General features: G+C 39.9%; 1 protein-coding gene across 4 annotated transcripts in view; it reads right to left on the reverse strand.

Annotated features, from left to right (window-relative positions):
- Positions 1-258: 258 nt before the first annotated feature.
- The window catches only part of ikzf2 (IKAROS family zinc finger 2), a 48,266-nt gene continuing 26,226 nt past the window's right edge, over positions 259-22,298 (reverse strand). For all 4 annotated transcript variants that reach the window (XM_049595056.1, XM_049595054.1, XM_049595057.1 and 1 more), the window contains exons 4-9: positions 19,175-19,276; positions 13,761-13,952; positions 11,802-11,969; positions 6,829-6,966; positions 6,124-6,255; positions 259-5,159 (exon numbers count right to left, since the gene is read on the reverse strand). In XM_049595056.1, the coding sequence (XP_049451013.1) occupies positions 4,351-5,159; positions 6,124-6,255; positions 6,829-6,966; positions 11,802-11,969; positions 13,761-13,952; positions 19,175-19,276 (1,541 nt within the window). In that variant the 3' untranslated portion in view covers positions 259-4,350. The remainder of the gene's footprint in view (positions 5,160-6,123; positions 6,256-6,828; positions 6,967-11,801; positions 11,970-13,760; positions 13,953-19,174; positions 19,277-22,298) is intronic.

Here is a 22,298-nt window from a genome sequence, read left to right on the forward strand (position 1 = left end):
ATTATCTTTTTCTCTTCATGATTAATGACCAGGAAATTGGCCTATTAAGATTTAAATGGAATTCCTGAAAACAGCTTGTACCACCTTGCAAGTCTTTCACAAGATTCAACTACTGTGTTTTTTTCTCACAATAAAATCTTTTAATAGCATGTAAGGATACAGTTTGCATGTTTTGAAATGAAATAAAATAAAATAAAATAAAATAAAGAACAATACGTCTGACTTCCTGTTTCAAAATTCACAAATCAGGCAAGGCAGTAAAATCATGTCTTTAATAGAGAGAAACCCATGCCTTAAAAATATACATTGTATTCTTCACAGCAGTGTGTCTTCATGTTATGTCATTGATGTTGAAAACAGGGCTGATCAATCATCTAACTTCCTTCACCACACTCAGCGCTGGACTGATTTAAGTCAAGAGAAATTACCAAACAATTTCAATTACTGAGCATCTTTTTTTTTTTTTTTTTTTTTTTTTGATAAATAAATCACATATTTTTAGGACATAAAAATACACAACCTATGCAAATACCTGAGAGCCCTCACGTCAGAAAGTTGTTATCAGTATCAGAGATGATCGATCGGCACGCGTTTCTGGATAGTTTTCAATATTCAGTGCCAAAATATACACCTTTCATATATTATTTCTTAAAAAATACAATTCACCTGAACCCTGCCTTTTACATTTTTGTAAACATTTTTTTCTTAAACTTAAAAAAAACACACACACACAAAAAGGTCACAAAACTATTTGCATTAACATCTCAGCAGAAAAATAGACATTTAGCACACGCGTTTTCAAGATTTACAAAAAACACCCCCGCAATCTAAATCAATAGCAATGATTCTGATTTTCAAGTAAACTCCTCACTCACAAGGAGACAGACGACATTTCTTTCCTACTTTTTTGTGTTCATATGGCTGCTTCATTTAAAGAATTTGTAAGGCTGTTCTTTATATCAGGAAAGAAAATACTTCTGTGCCCCAAAGTCAAATATAACCTGGAGAACAATTGAAAACTGAGAAAATAACTCATATATTATACCCAGTTTATATTAATTTAGTTCTGGCCTGTTTATTTGTGTTCCTTCTGAAGGGGATCAAGGAAGATAAATTTGTGTAACAGTAATTTACATTTGATCATAGGATTATTAAAAGGATATGTTGTTTTAGGAGGACCCCTTTTCTAACAGATAAGGCTTCAGATAATAAATATATACAGGAATGATATAATAGAGGAATGTATAGAGTCAATATCACAACTGCAAGGTGTAAACAATTTCCAGTGCCAGTACTTTACAGACAATAGGTTTTTTATGCTAGCTGGGCACCAGTTGCGCATAAGAGAAGCGACATGTAAACAGAGAAGAAGCTGCCTTTTGATCACAAGTAGACATTGAACATAGAAGGATAAATCACTGAGTTTAACCTTTGAGAATAATCAACTGTTTATGATGCTGACTGAAGTGAAACTGCTAATGCCAAACTTCTTGTGAGTACTGTTCCAGTGAAAACAAAAAATGTGCGTTTCCGAGATTGTTCTTTCAGAGAACCCGTGTTCTGCCGATGATTGTTTTCCACTTTACCTACAAAAAACACCAACAAAAAACAATGCCGTCTAGATTCAGGGTATGGACATAAAGTGCAGGGCCAACTGTACAAAGCACAGTCTCATCTGTGTCCTTTCACAGGGAGGGACAGTAACTATGAAAGAGCAGCAGCTAGCCTCAGTAATCGAAATCTGTTACCTTTCAACACATTGTAGATGATGGACAGAAGATTTGGAGGTGGAAAGCGGCTGATCTCTTACTTGCTATTTACACTTTGCATACATGAGCTTTTAAATGTCCAAACAGGTTTACAGTGGAATGCTACAGTTTTTGGGAAGTGCCTTCAGAGTAAAACTATGTGCTAACCACGCTCACACCGTCTCATTCATGCATGAGGTCATACCCATATGTTGTGACATTATGGCAACAACATGACAAATGCCCACCACACACATCAAGAATTCACTCGATTCCCTTAATTCCCATGATGCAGTCACTTTTAGGCATTAACCCGCAAATAAAGCTGCACTAGGCAAAATTATAAGGTGCAAAGGACAAAGCACCTGAAAAACAGCTGTTTGTGCAGTTTGTGTTGTTTCCCTGTATTTGTAATGACATACAAATAGAATGAAAGAAAAACTGAGGTACATCAGAGGAGAGCAACCCATGCAGCATCTTTAGCCTCCTTTATCCCTTTCAGTATCCATAGCCATAAAGCATCATTTTATGTCATCAAGACCACCCTCTGCCATTTCACGGTGTCATGTCTAAGTCTGCCAGGTTCAAGCAAACTAGGATGCTAGTTTAATGTGCACAAACTGCAAGCAACAGGACCCGTGTGTCACCAGGATAAGAATAATTTTCTATAGGAGCAACCAGGGAAACAAAGAAATGGCCAGTTGTTTTGTGTGCAGAATGCATTAGCTTGGCAGCTGAGAAAATAAGAAGATGAGGAAAAACATGGCCATGGCCAAACCTTTTAGAGTCATGGAGCTGACAATTATCATTAGGCTATATGTTGTGTACTCTCTTGTTTTCCTTTCATTGTGTTCTACCTTGTAAGTGCAAACATAACAGCTATGGAGAAAAATAATTCCTGATTCTAGCAACAAATACAGTTTTATATAATAGAAACAAAAAGATTTTCAAATGTGTATGGAATTTTTTCAGAATATATTTCATCACTTCATTAGACTAATAAATTTTAAAATAAAACTTAAATCTTAAAAAAAAAAAAAAATCCTTCAAATCTCCATGTGGATGTTCTAAAATTCAGAATATGAGTCTTTTAAATGATAAAGTATAAACTAATGTCTTTAAAAAAAAAAAAGTCAGCTGATTTTTTTTTTTGGCAGGACTTGTTTTGAAGTTACAATTTCTGATACAAGCCAGCTACAGGAAGTTGGTGGTCTTCTTTTTTTCTGTTTTAGTGGTGGTACGCAAGTGCTCCAGCCACTGATAATCAGCAAAACATGTTTGGTGTAAGTAAATGCTATGCAGCTGTTTGTAACAGGAAATATATCCTCAGTTAGCAAGCGAGCAATGCTAACATTGGCTGCTAGCATAGCAGTCTCATTACTCAAGTTAAGCAAAGACAATGAAAACTAGCTCTATCCTGCAATATAATGTCAGTCGAGGTTTATTAATGAAGGCTATCACATCAGCTGAATCTCACAAAGTGGTTGATAAGAGGTAGTTTTCTGCTATCAGCTAGCTATGTGGCCTTGTAGGAGTGTTAGCATTAGCTAAATGTATATGTAGGCTTTGTAACAGTTGTTTGCATATGATAGAATTTTGTTTGTGAATAGGAAAATGCATTTTTGATTATTTGTGTTTATTTACACATTAATGGGCCACTTGTATTAACACTTTCCCTCATATATTGCATCCAAAGCCTCCAAATTCTACTACTTATATTTTACGGTATTCGTTGTTTGGGGCCAGTTGTGAATTCTTAAGTAATATCTAATTTCAATTAGAAATTTCAATTACTGGAATCTGGGTATCTTAGATGATGGCACAACTGGCCAAATTTCTACAGCTGCAGATAGATACAATCAGAGACAACCACACTACTGGCAATCAAGACCAAGTGGACACTAAGTTGCTTGCAGCTAGAACACACAGCACCAGTTAGCCGTACCATTGTGTGTATTCCAACGTTGTTCATAGGAAAGACAATGAGCATTACGGGCCATGGCAAAGTCATAAAAAAAAGACAGAAAAAAGAAAACTGCATGGATCCTGTATGATATGCAACAGGAAGTGGACAAATCAATATCATTATTATTATTATTATTATTATGTTTAATTGAATTAGAGACTACCTGAAGTCTTTACCTCCATCACCAGTGTTGATTATGACATTCTATCTGTATGCATTCATTACTTCGTGAGAGTGAAAACATTTTTTCTTTAACAAAAGCATGGCTACAGGACAAGCACAACAGAAGACATATACAAAGAAGACTAAAATGAAAAACTAGTCAAAGTCATGTGACAGCTGCTCTGTTATACAATTCATGAACATCTTGAGAGAAAAAAAAACGTACCTTCCTTCTTCTATAGTTATCTCAATTAAATATGTAGAAAATGTGTCTTTGGCCCATACCTTCATATGATTGTTCAACTGTTCAGATTCACAATAAGTAGCTTAAAAAGAAGTCTATGCTATGATTGTGCTACACTTGTCTACAGTGTCATTCAACTGTGCAGTCTCAGAGGCCTGGGGGTAAGGACGGATATTAGGCTATTGCTCCTTTTCCTTCTTTGTCCTTCCTGTAATCCCTAAGCCATCCTCTTACTGGAAGGTGTGTTCACCACGGACTATGTGAGAGGAGAACTCATAGCGGTCTTTGCTGCGGTGACCACAGATGTTGCACTCCAGCGGATCTCTGTATCCGTGGCAACCCATGTGGATGGTGTACATGACATGGTCCAGGAAGAGCACCCGGCAGTGCTCGCACTGGAAGGCCCGCAACTCCTGGCCCTCTTGTCCAAACACCCGCACCCCTTCCTGGCTCACAGGCCTCTCTGTGGCCACTCGCATCATCCCAGACCCCATTCCTGCCCCACGATGCGATGCTTCTGTCACCCGTTCACCTGAATAGACCACCGCTGGACTGGCTCGAGACCTGAGGCTGGGAGTGGGGTTGCTCCCGTGGTAGCCGTGCCTCTCGTGAGGGCTGCTGCGAGCTGAGTCAGCAGAGTCAATTCCACTGTTGTTGGGAGATTCCTCTTGCCCTGGCTGGCGCAGCTTGCTCTGCCTGGATAACGCGCTAGGGCCGTTTGTGGTGGGATGGCTGGGGAAGTCATGGGGCTGAGGTGGCTGTGGCGGCAGTGCCTCACAGTTTCCTGGACGCTCTGTTCGTTGGCCCAATGGCAAGACATGGTGGAAGAGGGGGCTGACCATGGGCACCACTTCGCCCATAGAGAGAGGGGGACCTGGATGGTGGAGCATGGGCCGAAGAGTGTCCGATCCCAGGTATGTGATGGCATTGCTGATGGCCTGGTCCATCATGTGGGCTGACATCAGTTCAGCCTGCTTCTCATACTTAAGGCCCATCTCATAGCCTACTTCAGGGTAATTGTAGCGTACCATCTTTTCACCTGCATGAAACAGAGTGGCACTATGACTGTGTGGAATTAACTGATTTAACAAGGTCATGCCAATTTTAAAATGTAAGACACAAAACATCCGAAATATAAATGCATTAGCTGAAGTGAAGGGCACACTTTTTCTGTTCGCTTTAATCAAGAGAGAAAAATAATGTGCATGAACAAGAGCATTGCTTAATCTCTAGCCAAGTCAAACTTATATCTTGCTGATATTTCAGGCCTTGTTTTTCATATTTTTGTACTTGATATTCTGTGTGTACGAGTCTAATGGTGTGGAAAGCCCCATCCATCTACTACTGCACTGTTTAACCCCTCCAGAACAGGGATGCGGTAAGCTGTTTTCTCTCGATAAGAACAATGGCAAACTTACAGGTGTACCTAACCACAGAGTGAAAAACATTTCCTTGCTTCTCACTCAACTGCTTGCTCTAGCTTGCTCAATCTTCTAATAGTGCGGCAAATATAACCAAATTCAGAAAAAAAAATCTGGCTCGTAAAAGTAGGGCAGGGCTATAATGTGATGTTATATAATATTGTGTGATGCAGCAATGACAAAGGACAGGAAAACTAACTCACATAAAGTATGTGCAAAAACACTTAGGTTTAATATATTTACTTCTATTAGGATAAAAGTAAAATCAGTAGCAGATTACATGATTAGATTTTAACTAATGCATTCTCAGACTCATACAGAGCGACTGTTAAATCCCAATTTCTCAGTGACTGCTAGGACGTGTTACATTTCTTTCACGTGGTTGCATGGTAGTTCATCAACGCAGAGCACAACACATCATTTCCAACCACTACCTTCACATTAGACTCAGAGAGCAAATGGGAGTTGCTGAAATTTAATAAGATCAAATATTTCTGTGCATCAGGCTGGTCCTCATGGACACTCCTCAGTGACTAAAGGTGAGAAAACCGTTGACTGCCTGGCTATATTTGAAATACCCACCCACAAATTTCTGAGGCGTGGTGCTCTTCCTCTTGCCCACGTTGCTCTGTAACCTTTCAATAACGGGCGGCCGATCAAAGGAAGCCATGGTGTTGGGTTCTGCCATGGGCCTCGGCTCTTTAGGGACCTCACCTTGAAAGGTTAAGCAGGGAAAAGAGTAAGAAAGGGTGAGAAAATATTTGGGTGTTGTCACGATACTGGAATCTCTAACTTCAATACAGTACCTTGAAAATTAAAATTTTCTTTTCTTAGTAGCAGAGAGCAGCAGAATGACTGTTGTAAACATTAATAATAAGAAAGAGCAATAAAGTGCAGCTGGTACAGGTGTATCAATGGTTTTTAAAATGAGTACTCAAACTATTTCAAATATTCAGAATCAATATGTATCAATAATTCTGGTTGTTGTACAAACTATGAACAGATACATTAAAAAATAATGTGAGTAAATAATAAATACATAGCCAGAAAACCAGTATTATTGTAGTAATTGAGCCTATTTTTTCACATCACTCTTTTTTAAAGTAATTATTTCCATACAGGTCCAGTTGGATTGCTTTAAAAAAAATCAGTAGTTCATAAATAAGCTTCACAGATTACAAATTATTACTGATTTTGTCCTGCAAGGTTTGCCTTTTCTTTTTTTTTTTCCCTTACACATCCAGCACTCTCCATTTTCATGGTTTCAGTTTTAGCAAAATTCCTTACCTGCGTAAGGGCCAGTGTTGGTGTTCGGATCTAAGCCGATGCCCTGCAGGTAACTATGGCAGCGCTCTTTGTGTTCCTCCAGAGAAGTGCGCTGTTTGTAGCTCCGCCCACAGTAGTTACACTTGTGTGGTTTGCCAACTAAAAGTGAAGACATTTGAGGGAGAGCATATTAATTTCATTCACTGCGAGAGACAGAGAGAGTGGGTAGCGTCCGATGAGATAACGCAACCTGCCGCGGTGTTGAGGCAGTGCGTAGTAGTAAATACTGTGTTAGTAGTACAAACAAACCAAAAGCGAGCCTCTGAGATCATGGATATTCCACTACTAGTGTGAGGATTCCACACAAGCCAGACAGAAAGACAGGGCTGTGGGTGACAAAGATAGTTGCACCATGAAGTCTGCATTTCAAAACACTTTGGTCTCTGAAACATACAGCTAACTCCCACTGCTGAGTGAATAGTGGAGCTGATCATGCATCCCATGATGGTGGTAGGAAAATAACTCCAATGTTAAACTGCTATGGAGGTGGAGTGTGATTCATTGTGCCATTTCTATTTTATTCAATTCCTTCCTACCTAGACAAGTGGAAAGATGAAGACATATCCTATCTATCTTGGCCAAGCCATCGGCCCATCTACCCTTCCATCCATTGAACTTGCTATATTGCTTAATGAATGGATAAACTAAATAATAAATGCACATATAAATAATAACAAAGGCATGTAGTTATGAGCTGACAGGAAGGCCTAGATATCGGCCAATATTCTGCTGTTCATATACATTGTTCGTAGTTATACCCACAAAAAGTAATGCACCGCAGCTTGTATATTACCCACATAATCATGTGCCAGTAATTTGTGTATATCGAATGTAATCATGAAGGCTGCAATCATGTGATTGAAGCAATAATGGCAGTAAAGAAGGAGGTAGTGTAAAGACTGAAAGTCAGTGCAAGGTGCTAAGTTGGGGTGGTGGATGGGACAAGCACCACAAGACTGAGCGTGTGAAACCAAGGGAACATTGAGTCATTTTAAGGCAAGTCATCATCATGTTTCTTTTCCTAAACCTAAGCTACTTTACTTTACCTGGCTAAACCTAACCTATGTAACTTTACAGTAGAATATAATATCATTCATGAGGTGCTAATTCGTTGGATATCTTATGAACCATTGCACGTGCATTTTTGTAAGATATCATGCAAACTGTTGTATGAAAACACACTGATGATGGAACTTCATGAGCTGTACTTATACCACCAAAATGTAAGGCACCACAATTTTGATGTAATTTCTGTATATCCAATGTTATCATGAAAGCTGCAATCACCTGACCAATGCAATAATGGGAGTAAAGAAAGAGGTAGTATGAAGACCGAAAGTCAAAGCACGGTTATAGGTTGGGGTGGTGGATGGGACAAACAACACAAGACTGAACGTGTGAAACCAAGGGAACATTGAGTCATTTTAAGGCAAGTCGTCATCATGTTTCTTTTCCTAACCCTAAGCTACATTACTTTACCTGGCTAAACCTAACCTATGTAACTTTACATTAAGTGTAAGCACTAATTCCGTAGATATAATAAAAACCATTGTATGTGCATTTTTGTAAGATATCATACAAACTGTTGTATGAAAACACACTGATGATGGAACTTCATGAGCTGTACTTATACCACCAAAAAGTAAGGCACCGCAATTTGTATATATCCCACATAATCATGAGCCAGTAACTTCTGTATATCCACTGTTATTGTGAAAGCTGCAATCACCTGACCAATGCACTAATGGGAGTAAAGAAGGAGGTAGTATGAAGACCGAAAGTCAAAACAAGGTTATATGGTTGGGGTGGTGGATGGGTCAAACAATACTGAACCGAGCGCGTGAAACCAAGGGAACTTTGAGTCATTTTAAGGTAAGTCGTCATCATTTATTCCTTTCCTAAACCTAACCTGCGGAACTTAAACCTAAGCTACATAACTTCACCTGGCTAAACCTACTGTAAACTTTGTAACTTTACATTAAGTATATAACAACATTCATGAGGAGCTTATCCGTTAGATATCATACAAACCATTGTATGTGCATTTTTGTAAGCTATCCTACAAACTGTTGTATGAAGACACACTGACAATGGACTACACAAGCTGCTTCCATATTGAGGTAAATGAATTAAAAAAAAAAAAAATAAGTAACACTTTCATTGCAAAATAGTGTATTAGAGTGGAATCCTACTCAGGCAGACACTGCTGTGGATACAGGTTTGTTTCCTGTGGTGGAGTATTCTCAAAACTAATGTAATGACTCATAAAGGGACTGAGTGAACTGGAGGCTACATAAGCATACCACTGTGACCCAGACACCATCATTAGCAATGCGATGTAGTAAGACATTCACTGAGATAATGGTGACTATCTCAGTGCTATTACTAGAAGATGTGCGGATGATCCAGTGCTCTTGTCACTGTGAGAACAGAGAAACCAAACATGTTTCAGTCTGAGGCTCAAGGGCTGTAACACACATACACACATGCACACACACACACACACACACACACACACACACACACACACACACACACACACATTTAGAGGTGGGTGACAGTTCACACGTGAACATAAGTACTCTTTCTCCCACAGAAAGGGATGTTGAGTTTCTTTCTTTTTTTTTCTTTTTTAGCACTTAATAAGTTCTGTGAGGAAACACATTACTCAGAACTGAATATTTCTTAACCCGTAAATGTTACATTTTCTTCCCTGAAGTACTCTTGATGATTTGTGTGAGGGAAACAAAACCCACTTGTTACAGAATGACACGGCCAGTCATGGCCAATCTTGCATCAGCAAGCACTTTTCTTTTAAGTGGATCATGTGGCATGATAATAGCTTTTCTGCTGTATTTGTCATTCAGTTCTCTTGTGGTCTGTGAATGACATTATATCGGCAAATCTCGAAACTATATGGAGATTTCATTGTATTTTTTTCTTTCTCCTGAGCACGAACAGATACAAAAACATGATGGCTAATGACAAAAAGGTTTCAATATTATTAAAAAAGAGGTAGGCGTACATGCAAGGTCACTGCAGTAATATTCATTTCGAGTTGTGAAAAAGTTACTTCTAAATGAAACGTCATCATGGAAATAATTTTCTTTGCTGCTTTCCAGCTGTCAAACTAAAACTCTGCTAAAAGTAGAGTAGGCTGTGTTCAATCAAGTATCACTCCCATGTTCTTAGTGGCACCATAGACTTCATTACTTTTTCATATTTATATAACCACCCACACACGACCTTGAGCAGATGTTGGATGGACCTGAAGAATCCACCTTTCAGACGCTATTCTTATTCATGCAAATAGTCCACACTGTGCACTCAGACTCACTTGACTGATTGCATTTGGCTAATAAACGGGAACTTGCCCGAATTGTATTCTTCTGTCTCACAAACTGAGAAATCCCTTGCCAAGTTGTCAAGTGTTTACTGCATGATGCTTCCACCAATCAACTGTGCCTCAATGAGAAATGTCATTTTCCAACATTTACCCAGGCCTTAAATATAGCAGCAAAATCCAACACACTTTTGTCATCTGCTCTCACTTTCACTCTTGCCTTACATTTTTCCCTCACCTGACCTCTCTTTCAGTGCTTTAGTTCCCTCTTTTTTGCTACACCTGTTCTTCCTGGCAGGGCACCAGTCCAGAGCTGCCAGGTTTGCAGCACCCAGAGAATCCATGTACGTAAAAGAACCTCATTATTACAGCACAACTTGGCAACGTCAAATCCATCACATTCCCCACTGAATGACCAGAGGAATGCAGGTGTAGCTTACTACTCGTGACTTTACAAGGGAAAAAAAAAAGTTTGGAGGATATGACAAACAAATTGGGCTAAACAATAAAGGAAGTGAAAGTAGGAGAGTGGTCATGGTTGTGGGTGGAAGACAGATGTAGAGCGATAGATATTAAGAAAGGCATGAAAGAAGCATCTGAGCAACAACTGGGACAGAGATTAGAGACATGCAAACACACAGACATTGTATGCAATCACATGGATGCACACCCAAACACACGTTAACCTCTATCTAAAAAGAGAACTGTGTATGAGTAACCCCCGTGGGGGCATCACAGGCTGAAATGACGGTATTGTCTGACCTTGATTTCAAAGGTGCAAAAGAGGGGAGAGCACATCCTCTCTGATAGGAAAGTGGGTTACAGTTGAGAGAGACAGCCAGCACTCCCCATGTGTTTCTCAACAGAAAGATAGTTTCCTCCTTAGCGAGTCAAGCAACTCAGGAACAGCGTGTCCTTGGTACCTAACCACAAAGCACTCAAAGCGCTGTCTATAACATGCGCATAAAAAAAAAAAATAAAAAAAAAAAAAAACACCATCGCATCTATCCAGCAACAATACAAGACAGAGTCACCAACCGGCACGTATGGCTACTGTGGCTACAGTAGTTCTCACACTAAGACACTCACAGTCACACAAAGCTTTAGAAGAAAAAATATCTGTGAAGAACATTTAAGAGGTGCTTAAAAAGCTTGCAGTTTCTGAATAATGGAAAAATTACACTTATCACAAAGACCAGTATTACACTGAACCAGGCAGGGACCTCTCACATTCTTCCTTTATGTCTGTATGAACATGGTTTGGCTTTCAGATGATACACTATAGTCCTGAGATCATTGATTTTCAAAGGAACAAAGTATTTTTCAAGGTTCTTACATTAAGTCAGAGGCAGACTGGGGTGATTAAATACCTACGCATTGCATTTTGCAGACATGTAACACAAGCATAACATTCGGCAAAAAAAATATTTTACATGTTAAAATAATTATAGTCAATCCCAGCATTAAAAGAATTATGGGTTGCTTTTTTTAAGACCTCTTAAGCACTTCTGATGAAAGAAATGAAGTCTCTTCTGGGTAACAGAAGTAGATGAGTAAAAAGGGAAGAGGAGAGGGTGAGGAGGAGTCTTACCAGCATGAGTGCGCAAATGCCCGCTGAGGGCATCGCGCCGCCGGCAGGCGTAGCTGCAGAAGGGGCATTTGAAGGGTTTTTCGCCTGTGTGCAGCTTGATGTGTCGCAGCAGGTTTCCCTTCTGGGTGAACGAGACGCCACACTGGTTGCACTGGAACGGCCTGTCACCTGATAGAAACAGGCACAGGAAGTCAATACCACACTCATTGTGGAAGATGTTTTTAGAAAGTATTAACAACCCGTCAACCTATTTCTTTTTTTTTTTTGTATCAAACTGAACACATTTAGCTTAGCTGTTTTTTGTAACTGACAGCTGATTTTATCTCTCTATATGCAGGAACCACTAAGCTCTAATAGCTGCTTCATAGTTTAGAAAGGAAACATCATGTCTGCCTAATTGTCCTCACATGACATTTGACTCCGAGAACTGCTTCTGGTGGATGATTACTAATGACAATCAAGACACAAAACAACTATTCAGTTCAAACTCGTATCACAACAATAAGCCCTTTTCTCATTCTGTAACGGTATGGAAATGTATTTTCTGTCTACAGCAATTTTGTGAGGTAGGCTTGTATAAGGTATTTATCCATAGTCAGTGCATTACCTGCAGTGAATGTCAGCATGCCCCCCAGTTTGGAGAAGCAGGCCAGAGTGCCAACATGGAAGCTCAGTAATGTACTGCCAAACATATTTTAACCACAATAAAAAAAAAAAAATCATTAATTGTTGATAGTTTGCATATATCCTCTATTAAGAATATTTTCACCATTTTACCTTGCCGTCAGACAACCCTTATCAATGGGGAACTGAAGCCGTTATGTTGCTCTCTTTAAAGCCAGACTCCACTGAGAAAAATGTCAATTTAACTTTGCAGAAAACACGAGCTGCTGGTCTACTGCTGCCTCAGTCAGTAAGTTTGTTTATGTTGTTGTGTCTTTGGTGTTCAGAAGGGTTAGTTTGGATGCACTCAAGTCACACAAGTACACAAACAAACTATGTGATCAGGGGGGTGGTAGACCAGCAGCTCCTGTGTTAAGCAAGCTAAAATTACTGTTTTTGTCAATGGAGTCTGGTGGATTGACAACAACATAGATGGGAACTGAAGCTGTTATAGGCTTTTCCTTTGAAATGATCTGCAGCATGGTAAAGTGTAACACTTTCTCAATATAGCATACACTTAAACTGTTGATTTCAAAATACATTTTGCTGCTACCCCCATCCACAGCAGTGCATTGCGTAGCTTCAGTGGTGGTACTCCTGCCTGCTTCTCCAAACTTCACCATCTACTGTAGGTAATACTCTGACTATGGCTAGGTACCTCATACAACCCTGCTTAAAAAGATCCGAACTATCCCTTGAAGAACAATTCTCACACCAAAAGTGCCAATCCTGCATTTACTTGTGCACATTTTCCACAGTAAATGCAACGTTTCCCAGAGTAATGAATGGGATTGTGTTTGTGCCCATCTCTCTCGCAGTGTATAGTATGATTTATATCATGTGGAATGTTACAGTTCAGTACATACATCTGATTTTACAAGGACTCACAGCTACTGTCGGCTCTTCTTATGGCCTCTTCTTATTATCTTTTGATCTGCAGCCAGTTGGAAAAGAGAAATCTGATCCTAATGCAGTGACAGCCAGAGCAGTCATGGCGTCAGTTGGAACAGGTTGCGGGGGATTCCAAGGATATTTTTTCCCTGATAATAATTCCAAGTCTAGGCTATTGTCCTTTAACAAAAAACAAAACAAGAAAAAAAAGCACTCCACACCCACTGTGAGGACAGCAAATGATTTCTGACTCACTCTAAATATGGGGAAACGCACACACCGCCCTGACTGTAATCATTTGAAGAAGAAGAATCCCGTGTGGATTGTCAGTGGCCAGAGATTTACCAGGCAGTTTCTTTAAAGCAGTACACACTTTTAATGGCATTTTGGAAAACTGATCGGTACCGTTTGGTTGTCGACTTCCTGCGTCAGCTGTCACATTTGGCTCAGATAAACCATCCTGTGCACTGGTTGGGCTGCCAGTCATTGATTCCTCCAATGCTGCTCCTTCCTCCCCTGTTTGGCCTATTTCTTCAAGTGCTGGGCTTCTGTTGTCAGCCTCCTCCGCTGTTTCTTCCTCTTGCTTAATTGTCAGTTCTGTAAAACAAAAACAACCGCAATCCTTAAATGCTCAGCTCACAGTGTCAAATTTAGATAATGCAAGTTTTATCGGAATGCGAAGAAAACACCCCTACCACAACAAAATACTCGACAGCAACCATGAACCATACAACGACTGTGTGGCATAGGTCAAGCATAAACAGATTAATTAAAATGATCTGTGTTTGCTTGCTGTGGATGGACTGAAGGTGAACTACAACCCAAGGGTGTAGCTCGTAGTTAAAGTTGAGGTTAGGGTGAGTAGCCTTTATGGAATTGAGTTAAACTTCAAAGGCCTGGGATGAACTGTGCGGGTCTCAGAGTGGACTGGATTGGCTGGAGGTAAAATCAGTTCATCTGCAATGGACAATAGATGACTTAAGAGGGATAGCTGTGCAAAATAATATATTCAAGGGGCATGTGGAGGGGGCATCCCAGTAACTTAGCAACTCAACTTGTAGAAAGCATTAGGATGGACTGATGCACTGACAAGACAGAAAGAAAGAGAGAGAAGGAGAAACAGGCTGGTCTGGTTCCTGGCTGTCCCTGGGGAGAAAAGGGAGTGTCAGAGGCCCTGTAGCTTAGAACACCTGACTAGCAATGGGAGACTGGCTGGATGACAAGGGCAAACGATTGTATAATTGTGTGTGGGTGTGTGGGCGGCTGTGGCGGGAAACTATTCACCACCTGCAGTCTCTACTTATCAGTCACCAGCAATTAGTGATACTTGTACACAAAAATAACTCTCCAGGAGGAAGCATTAGAAATCAGAAACGGCAATGGTTAGTTTCGTTCATCTACAGTCCTGTCCCAATCATCACATGGACTGAACATACCGTGTACACTTCAGTCAACTGGAAAATCAGTATCCAAATATTCAACTGACTTCTCAAGTCTGTTTCTGACAACAAAGCCGAAACACTGCTGCGTAAGGTAAGGTAAGGTAATTGATTCTTTTATTCTGTACAAACCAAGGAGCTGACACTTTAGGATAGACGAGACAATGCTTGTCAAACAAAGGACTCTAACAGTGCCACAAACAGTCTGCTGAAGGAAAGGAAAGAGTTCTTTTGTCCTGGAATTTGCCCAATTTTAAGCCATTCACACAATAAATGCTTTTCTGTGTATCAGAGGTGGGACAGACTTATTGTTTTGCAAGTCACAAGTAAGTCTAAAGTCTTTGCACTCAAGTCCCAAGTCCAGGGAGAAAAGATGGTTTGAAAGAGGAGTAAAAGAAGCCATCTACGTCAAGCTGGGACGACCATCGTTAAACAGAGGGGGTGGCTTACGACACTACTTATCCCCCACCTACAGTGCAGTCTTGGGATTCCTCCCCAGACAACTTCATAGCCATTTACCCCTGGTCCCACCTGACCCTAACGACTCACATGGTGGCCAGGTGGGTCAACAACTCACATTGTGACCTTAACTACTCTGAAACTAAGAGCTCACATGACCCCTCCGACTCTGCAAGAGTTCCCACCCACACAGGATTTATAGCCTACAACTTCGTACCAGCCATTTAGAACTGAAGAAGCTTCTTGGATGAGAGGCGAAACGTTTTCAAGAAACACAAGCAAGTCCAGTTGCCTACGATATTAGCACTTACGATTACCATGACCTGGATGACTGAGAATCTTCACCGACAAGTCCCAAGTCAATTTCTGAGTCAAGCCCTGAGTCAAACTGACAAGTCCCAATTCCTATACCTATTCAAGTCATAATAAAATAATACATTTCAGAAAATCAGGAATGCTTTTTAAAAATATTTGTTAAAAACTAGTTTGTTAAAACAAGTGCAACTCAACTTAGTAATAAAAAACAGTGCTGACACTGCACTTTCATAGCACATAGCACTTGTACCACCAAAATGAATGTGTATGTTTCTGTCCAGTCTTCTTCTATTTTATTCATCTCATTTATTTCCTTTCATTTATTTTATTTATAAGGACAATGCATATTAATCAACATTTCTGTAAATGTGTCAGTTTTAGTAAGCTGGCTAATTTTCAACTGCAGTCCTTTGGCAAGAGGTTGTGAAACCAATGAAATGATAAAATTCAAAGGACAAAAACAGCATAAAGACATAAAAACAGCATTTACTGCAGCGGACAGAAATTCTCAAGACAGAAGCCATGCAAAACAACAAGCAGCAGCAGAGCATCAGTACAATACAGTATTGGATACATGTCTATAAATTTATATTTGCAATTGTTTAGACATTTTCTGTAAGACTAATCTTCCTTTAAAGTGATATTGTATGTTGCTTCATGTTTTATGCTTAAATTAAGTAAAAAGAGCTGAGTCAGAAAATGATGGGAAATGAATTGATTGGCAGCACACTTTTTAAATAACATACTTTTTAATCTTTGGGCTTGGAGGGCGTTATCAGGTATTTCAAGTCAAAAAGCTCAAGTTCAAATGAAGCCATGAAGTCCAAGTTGAGTTGCAAGTCTTTTTTTTATTTTGTCAAGTCTGAAGACATCAAATTTGTGACCAAAGTCTGACTTGAGTCTAGGGCTGGGCAGTACATCAATATTATATGGATATCATGAGACTAGATATCATCTTAGAGTTTAGAGATTGTAAAACTGTAAGTGTTGTCTTTTCCTTGTTAAAATGCTGCATTACAGTAACATGATGTAATTTTCTGAACTTACCAGACTGCTCTAGCTGTTCTATTATTTACCTTTACCCACTTAGTCATTATATTTACATTACTATGATTATTTATCAAAAATCTCATTGTGTCAATATTTTGTGTAAGCACCAACAGTCAATCCTACAATACTGTTGCTATATCGATGTTTGATTTTCTCCATATGACCCTATTTGAGTCTTTGACATGTAACTCGAGTCTGACTTGAGTCCACACCTTTGCTATATGTACCAGTATATGTACATATAGATGCTGTTATCCAGCAGAATTCAATATGTCATTTACAGTTTCTTGTGCCTGGCTTGTTCAGTCTTTGAACATCTGTCACACACAAAACAATATCAAAACCATTTGCACGCTTCACACAAGGATTAAGCTGCTTTTGTTGTCTGAATTATGTTTTTTTATAAAACCCCCCTGAGACAAGATTCCGGACCATGTTGTAAAACCTGACTGTAATTGATCACCTATTAAAGACTTGACTTTGTTCCCACTACAGCTGTGACAAAAAATTTCCAAGAATCACACTAGGGAATGAGCCTTACGCCAAAAATAAACCCTTGATCATGTATATGGGTTAAACTATATGTGAAATGGGCTTTACACAGGGTGCAAAAAAAACCAAAAACGTTTGGACATCATCCAAGCAAAACTTACTGATCCTGATGATCCTGTTTTGGGATTTACCGAGGTAACAATCACAGTGTGAGCATATGTGGTTGTTTTACTAAAGCCTCCCATCTGACTGCATCCATCAATTGTCCCCTCAGGCTTTGGAACTGCATCCACTTAACTCTCAGAGGCGAGTAAGATATTCAGGCAACATTTCCCCCTTTTATAGACTATAGGGAGAAATGCCCACAAAGCAACCGCACTCTTTAAACTGATACTGTATGTTTCCAATGTCACAGTTTGCACAAAAGAAACAGTTATCCCAATACCCACATTGCGATCGAGCCTTGCCTTCGACAGCTGTATCCTGGCAACACGGAGCAGACCTGAACGTCCTTGCTATTCAGCTCCTTGCATCTTTACATCTGTCTCTCCAGTGTGGCAGAGTGGAATGCATAGAGTGGTCAGATGAGGATACACTTGATACTGTTGCGACAACAAAAGCAGCAATGAAAATCGTAGAGGCGCAATTTTGGCATATTTTAACCCCTCCACCAGACACTACGCAGTAGGGTCTGGGAAATATCTGAGTTTCCAATAATCCATAGAAACTCAGGGGGGAAGATCACAATTGACTGAGAGCAACACATAGTTATGAAGAAGACATTATGTCACTCTCACCAACCAAACTGTCACCTAGCCCAAAGGATGTAATTCTACTCTTCTACACTTTATTACCAGACAGTGCACAACTTGCGTTTCAGGTTACAAGATTAAGAGTGCGGTACTAAAATTAGGCAGCGCTTCATGCTTATTTTCAACAGATGATATGATGCAGCCCCTCTTTTGTAACAAAACCTCAAAGAGCAAATCATGTTAGGCAACTTTCAGAATGACAACAGCTCTTATCGGTGAAGAGTATCTCCTGTGAAAACCAGACCCAGCTCGCCTCCCTGTATCTCTAAACTTGTGGGAAACAAGCTTCCCTTTTTTCTCCCCCAGCTGCCTCGTCTCACATAGTTTCCCCTTTTCTTACTTTGCTGCTTCACAGTGACATCGCTAGAGCTAATCTAAGGTTCCAGGTCAATACTGTGAAAGGAACCAAGCAACACTTCTGGGTGAGTGCAATATAGCACAGCAAGTGGGATATGGTGCAGCAAGTTGCAATATGGCATTTCTGTACAAAAGTCTTAACTGTGGAAACGACTCACTGTAACAAGTGTTCATCCTTGTTTCATTACAGTCTTTGGGGTAAATCCACAAATTCATTGGGACAGAACTTGGTTTCTAGTTTCTCTTTTGACTATACTGTTTGGACTTGGCATTTTTTTAGTGGTTTTATGTGATGTGCTTTACAGTTCTCAACTCAAATCACACACACACACACCAATGGCAGATAGCTAACATGCAAGGCCAAACCCAAAGACTATCATATATTTACAACATCACTCATCATTTACTATCAGAAATGACAAAGAAAAGCAGCAAATTCTCACATTTAGGAAGCTAGAACCAGCAAGTGTTTGACATTTTTGTTGAAAAATTACTTATTTGATGATAAAAACAGTAAGTGATTCATTTTCTTAATCAATTAATTGCCTAACCATTAGGAGCACCTATTTTCTGATCAGCTCACATTTGCCACGTTAATTTTCTGATGCAACTAATCCAAACTTAGCACATCCTCTATCTGTGTCACATCAAAGGCCTTCCAGCAGTTCAGGGGAAATACAGCAATCCTTTCTTCCCCAGAAGGCTTTTATTACGAAACTACTGCGTTTCACTAAAACAGAGCAAAATACGCTGATCAGAATTAACTGATGTAGTGAGAACAGTGTGTGTTTGTTTAATGGAGAATCTGTGTGTGTGTGTGTGTGTGTGTGTGTGTGCATACTGAGGTTGCTCTTGGCAGACTGCAGATATGTGGATCTACTGATGGAGCACTCACCACTGGGGGAATTAGGACCCTGAGGAACTGTCTGTCCATTAGGTGTTGACGTATCCGCCAACATTCTCGAGTTCTCCTTACCGGGAGAGCATTGGCCGTTACCTGGGAGACAAGCAGAAACACAGCAATCTTCATTGTGCTGTACAATACTGTAGTTGTACAACAAATACAAGACAATGCTGCCATGTGAAATAAAAAAACACAGCTTTGTTGTTTTTGATGGTATGTATCCAACTATGTAATGATTAAGGTTTTAAAAACAAAGATGGGGACTCACTCCATGCATTAAAAAAAAAAAAAAATCCAGTCTATTGATTTTCATAGAGACAAAAAGAAAATTCCTTGCTAAACAAACAGTCCACATACAAAGCCCTGTGTAAAACATTTTCTTCTCAGGTTAAACATGATTCATTTCATCCTCCTGTCAGATCGCCTTCAAAGCCCTAACCTGAGCGGTCACTATGGAGGTCACAGTACAGAATGCACCAGGCAACTAACTAAACTGTCTTTATGTGCCTATGGAATCCTAATGTCCAGCAAATGTGGATCAGATTGCATCCTCTCAGCAGTCTGTACAGAACCCGGGCTATGGATAGCCCTGTGTCCTGTGTCCTGTGTGGTTTCAGGGAGAGCAAAGCAATCCCTTATCCCCTTACACCCCGGCCCTGTCAGGGTCACTAGAACAATACAGTGGCAACAGGCAAACACCCCTGCTGACCCAGGTGTCAGATCCCTTAGGAACCAAAGTGAGCCATCATTCACAAGCAGCACAATTAAAGTTTTTCCTCAAGCATACTATCAACTGTGAGTATCCATTATAATGACACCAGACTGCCTCATGCGTTTACAACTGATGTAGCGATAGCTGTAGCCGAGTGAAGTTTCAGTTAAAATCAAAGGAACGTGCTATGTGCTACATCTGAAACCGCTACAACGAAGGCCTTGTTACAATTTGTCAGCGCTTAACATGTCTGCAAAGGTCCTTCATACTGTACATGAAAAAAGAAATCTCTGTCAGATCTCCAATTGCTGTGACAGCTCCTCTTAGTTTGACAACCTCCTCTATGGTATTGTTCTATTGTAGTGGCGGCCCCACTGAGTGGGGCATACTGGGAGACGCTGTCCATGACACAATCCCTGGGCCTGGGCTCAGGTTGCACAGGTTGGGGTTGGAGGAAATCTCAGGTGACCGACGCTGGCTCTCCCTTGGCAATGCTGTCCTGGAGACAGGAGTGGCCCAGATTTGTCATGAAGGATTTTCCATTACTGTAGCAGATGCTGACAGCTGCCTAGCAGCAATGTGGCTAGGTTGTCTTAAGCCTGAAGTAATGGCTCTTGGCTGTCTGGACTAAATTGCTACGGAATATAGGAGTAGTCCATTAAAAATTTTAACAGTGTTAAAAACAGTTAAAGTATCAAGGTAAAATTAGAAATGTATTCAAAAGCTATCAAATGGATCATTTATGAATAATCCTATCAATATGGTCTTTTTAAATGAATAAGTGATGACGTCAAATAGGCTTTTTGTCATCAAAAGCCAAGTGTCAAGGTCTCTTGGCAAACACTGGCAATCAAAGGAATACTTTGATGTTTTTATTGATATATTAATCTGTCTCTTGCTTATGATGATCAGATACTCCTCTACATCTAGTGAAGAAAGTGCATTTCCATGCCTCTTCAAATAGTCCTTTAATGTTTGGAAAAAATGTCTATATGTTACGAACTAAAAGTCGGTTAATGATATTCTAAACCACACACTTACTTGCTTGGATTGCGTTGGTGACCCGCGTTTGCTGAGTCAATTCTGTATGAACAGTAAGATCAGGATATCAAACAGTCAAGACTTGCCGGGGGAGAGGTATTTTGAGTAATACACTAAATTGGGATAAATTAATACGCTGGTAAATGGAAAGGAACAAATGTGTACACCTGAAACTTGTAGGTGTAATAATTGCTGACTTCATCTGTGACACTAAATGAATGCACAGCTTCTAAAGTGCAGTCATCCTCTCAGGAATCTAACAAGGGTCAGTGCAATTTCTGGTCTTACAAGTTATTCAAAAGAGAGCGCAGGCTCGTATAAAAGGTATCTAGGTTCAAGAACTGTGCCATGAAAACAAATCTAAATTAAACCGAGGTCAAGCTCCATCTGCCTGCTTGTAATAGTGAGAATGAATTAAATTCACAGAAAATGGTTCAATAGCACCCACAGTGCGTCTAGCTGCATGAGGAGCTGAATACGTTTCTTTTCCGGAGTGACAAGCCTCTCCATTCTGACTTGCTGGATACACACTGTATGGGATCTGGTTTTTCCTGTCAAACCCTGAATCTTCCTTAAGACAAAGATTCATAACACAGACACGTACATTCAAACACACAACTGACCCAGCAAACAAAAAAATACACAGACACATGACAGCATTCATTCACATGCTTTTAAAACTGTTAGATAATGTATTGAAAGTGCTTGTGATTAATTTAATTTGTGAATACATTTCTACAGTCTCACACACACACACACTTGATTCAAAAGTATTACAGAAGCACTTGCTGTTAAATGCCAAGCCATAGAGTGCACTAGTGCGTTCCATTTGCGGTATGTGGGGGTGACCCAGAGAGCAGGGAAACCTAATATAGTCCACATCTGCAGATAACTGATCTTAAATAGTCTGCAAAGTGGGTACAAAGAAGTGACAACAATAAAGAGTCTGAATAACAGTGTCATCTGCATTAATATAATAACATCCATGGAGTGCTGCTGATTATTGTTACAATGCATGTAAAGCAAAGCTGGCAGTGCAACAAAAACTTTCTGGTTAGCTAGCCAATGGTTCTGCCCTCTGATGATTTTAAACAGACACAAATTGCAATAATCTGATTTGCATTTAGGCCATAAATCATACTTATCCTCTCGCTTACAAACGCACGCACGCACAGCATCATCATAATCTCACTCATACATTGCACAATCAGCTACACCCCCTTGTTTCCACAATTATACACTCACTCACATTATTGTTTAAATACTACTTACATTGTTAACAGTGCTGTTTAAGTAACTGTAGCCGTTGGCTTCACTGGCTGAAATAACAGCTGTCATCAGCACATTTTTAAAGATGAAACT

The sequence above is a fragment of the Epinephelus fuscoguttatus genome, linkage group LG13 (genome assembly GCF_011397635.1).
Source record: "Epinephelus fuscoguttatus linkage group LG13, E.fuscoguttatus.final_Chr_v1".
In the NCBI taxonomy this organism is placed as follows: Eukaryota; Metazoa; Chordata; class Actinopteri; order Perciformes; family Serranidae; genus Epinephelus; species Epinephelus fuscoguttatus.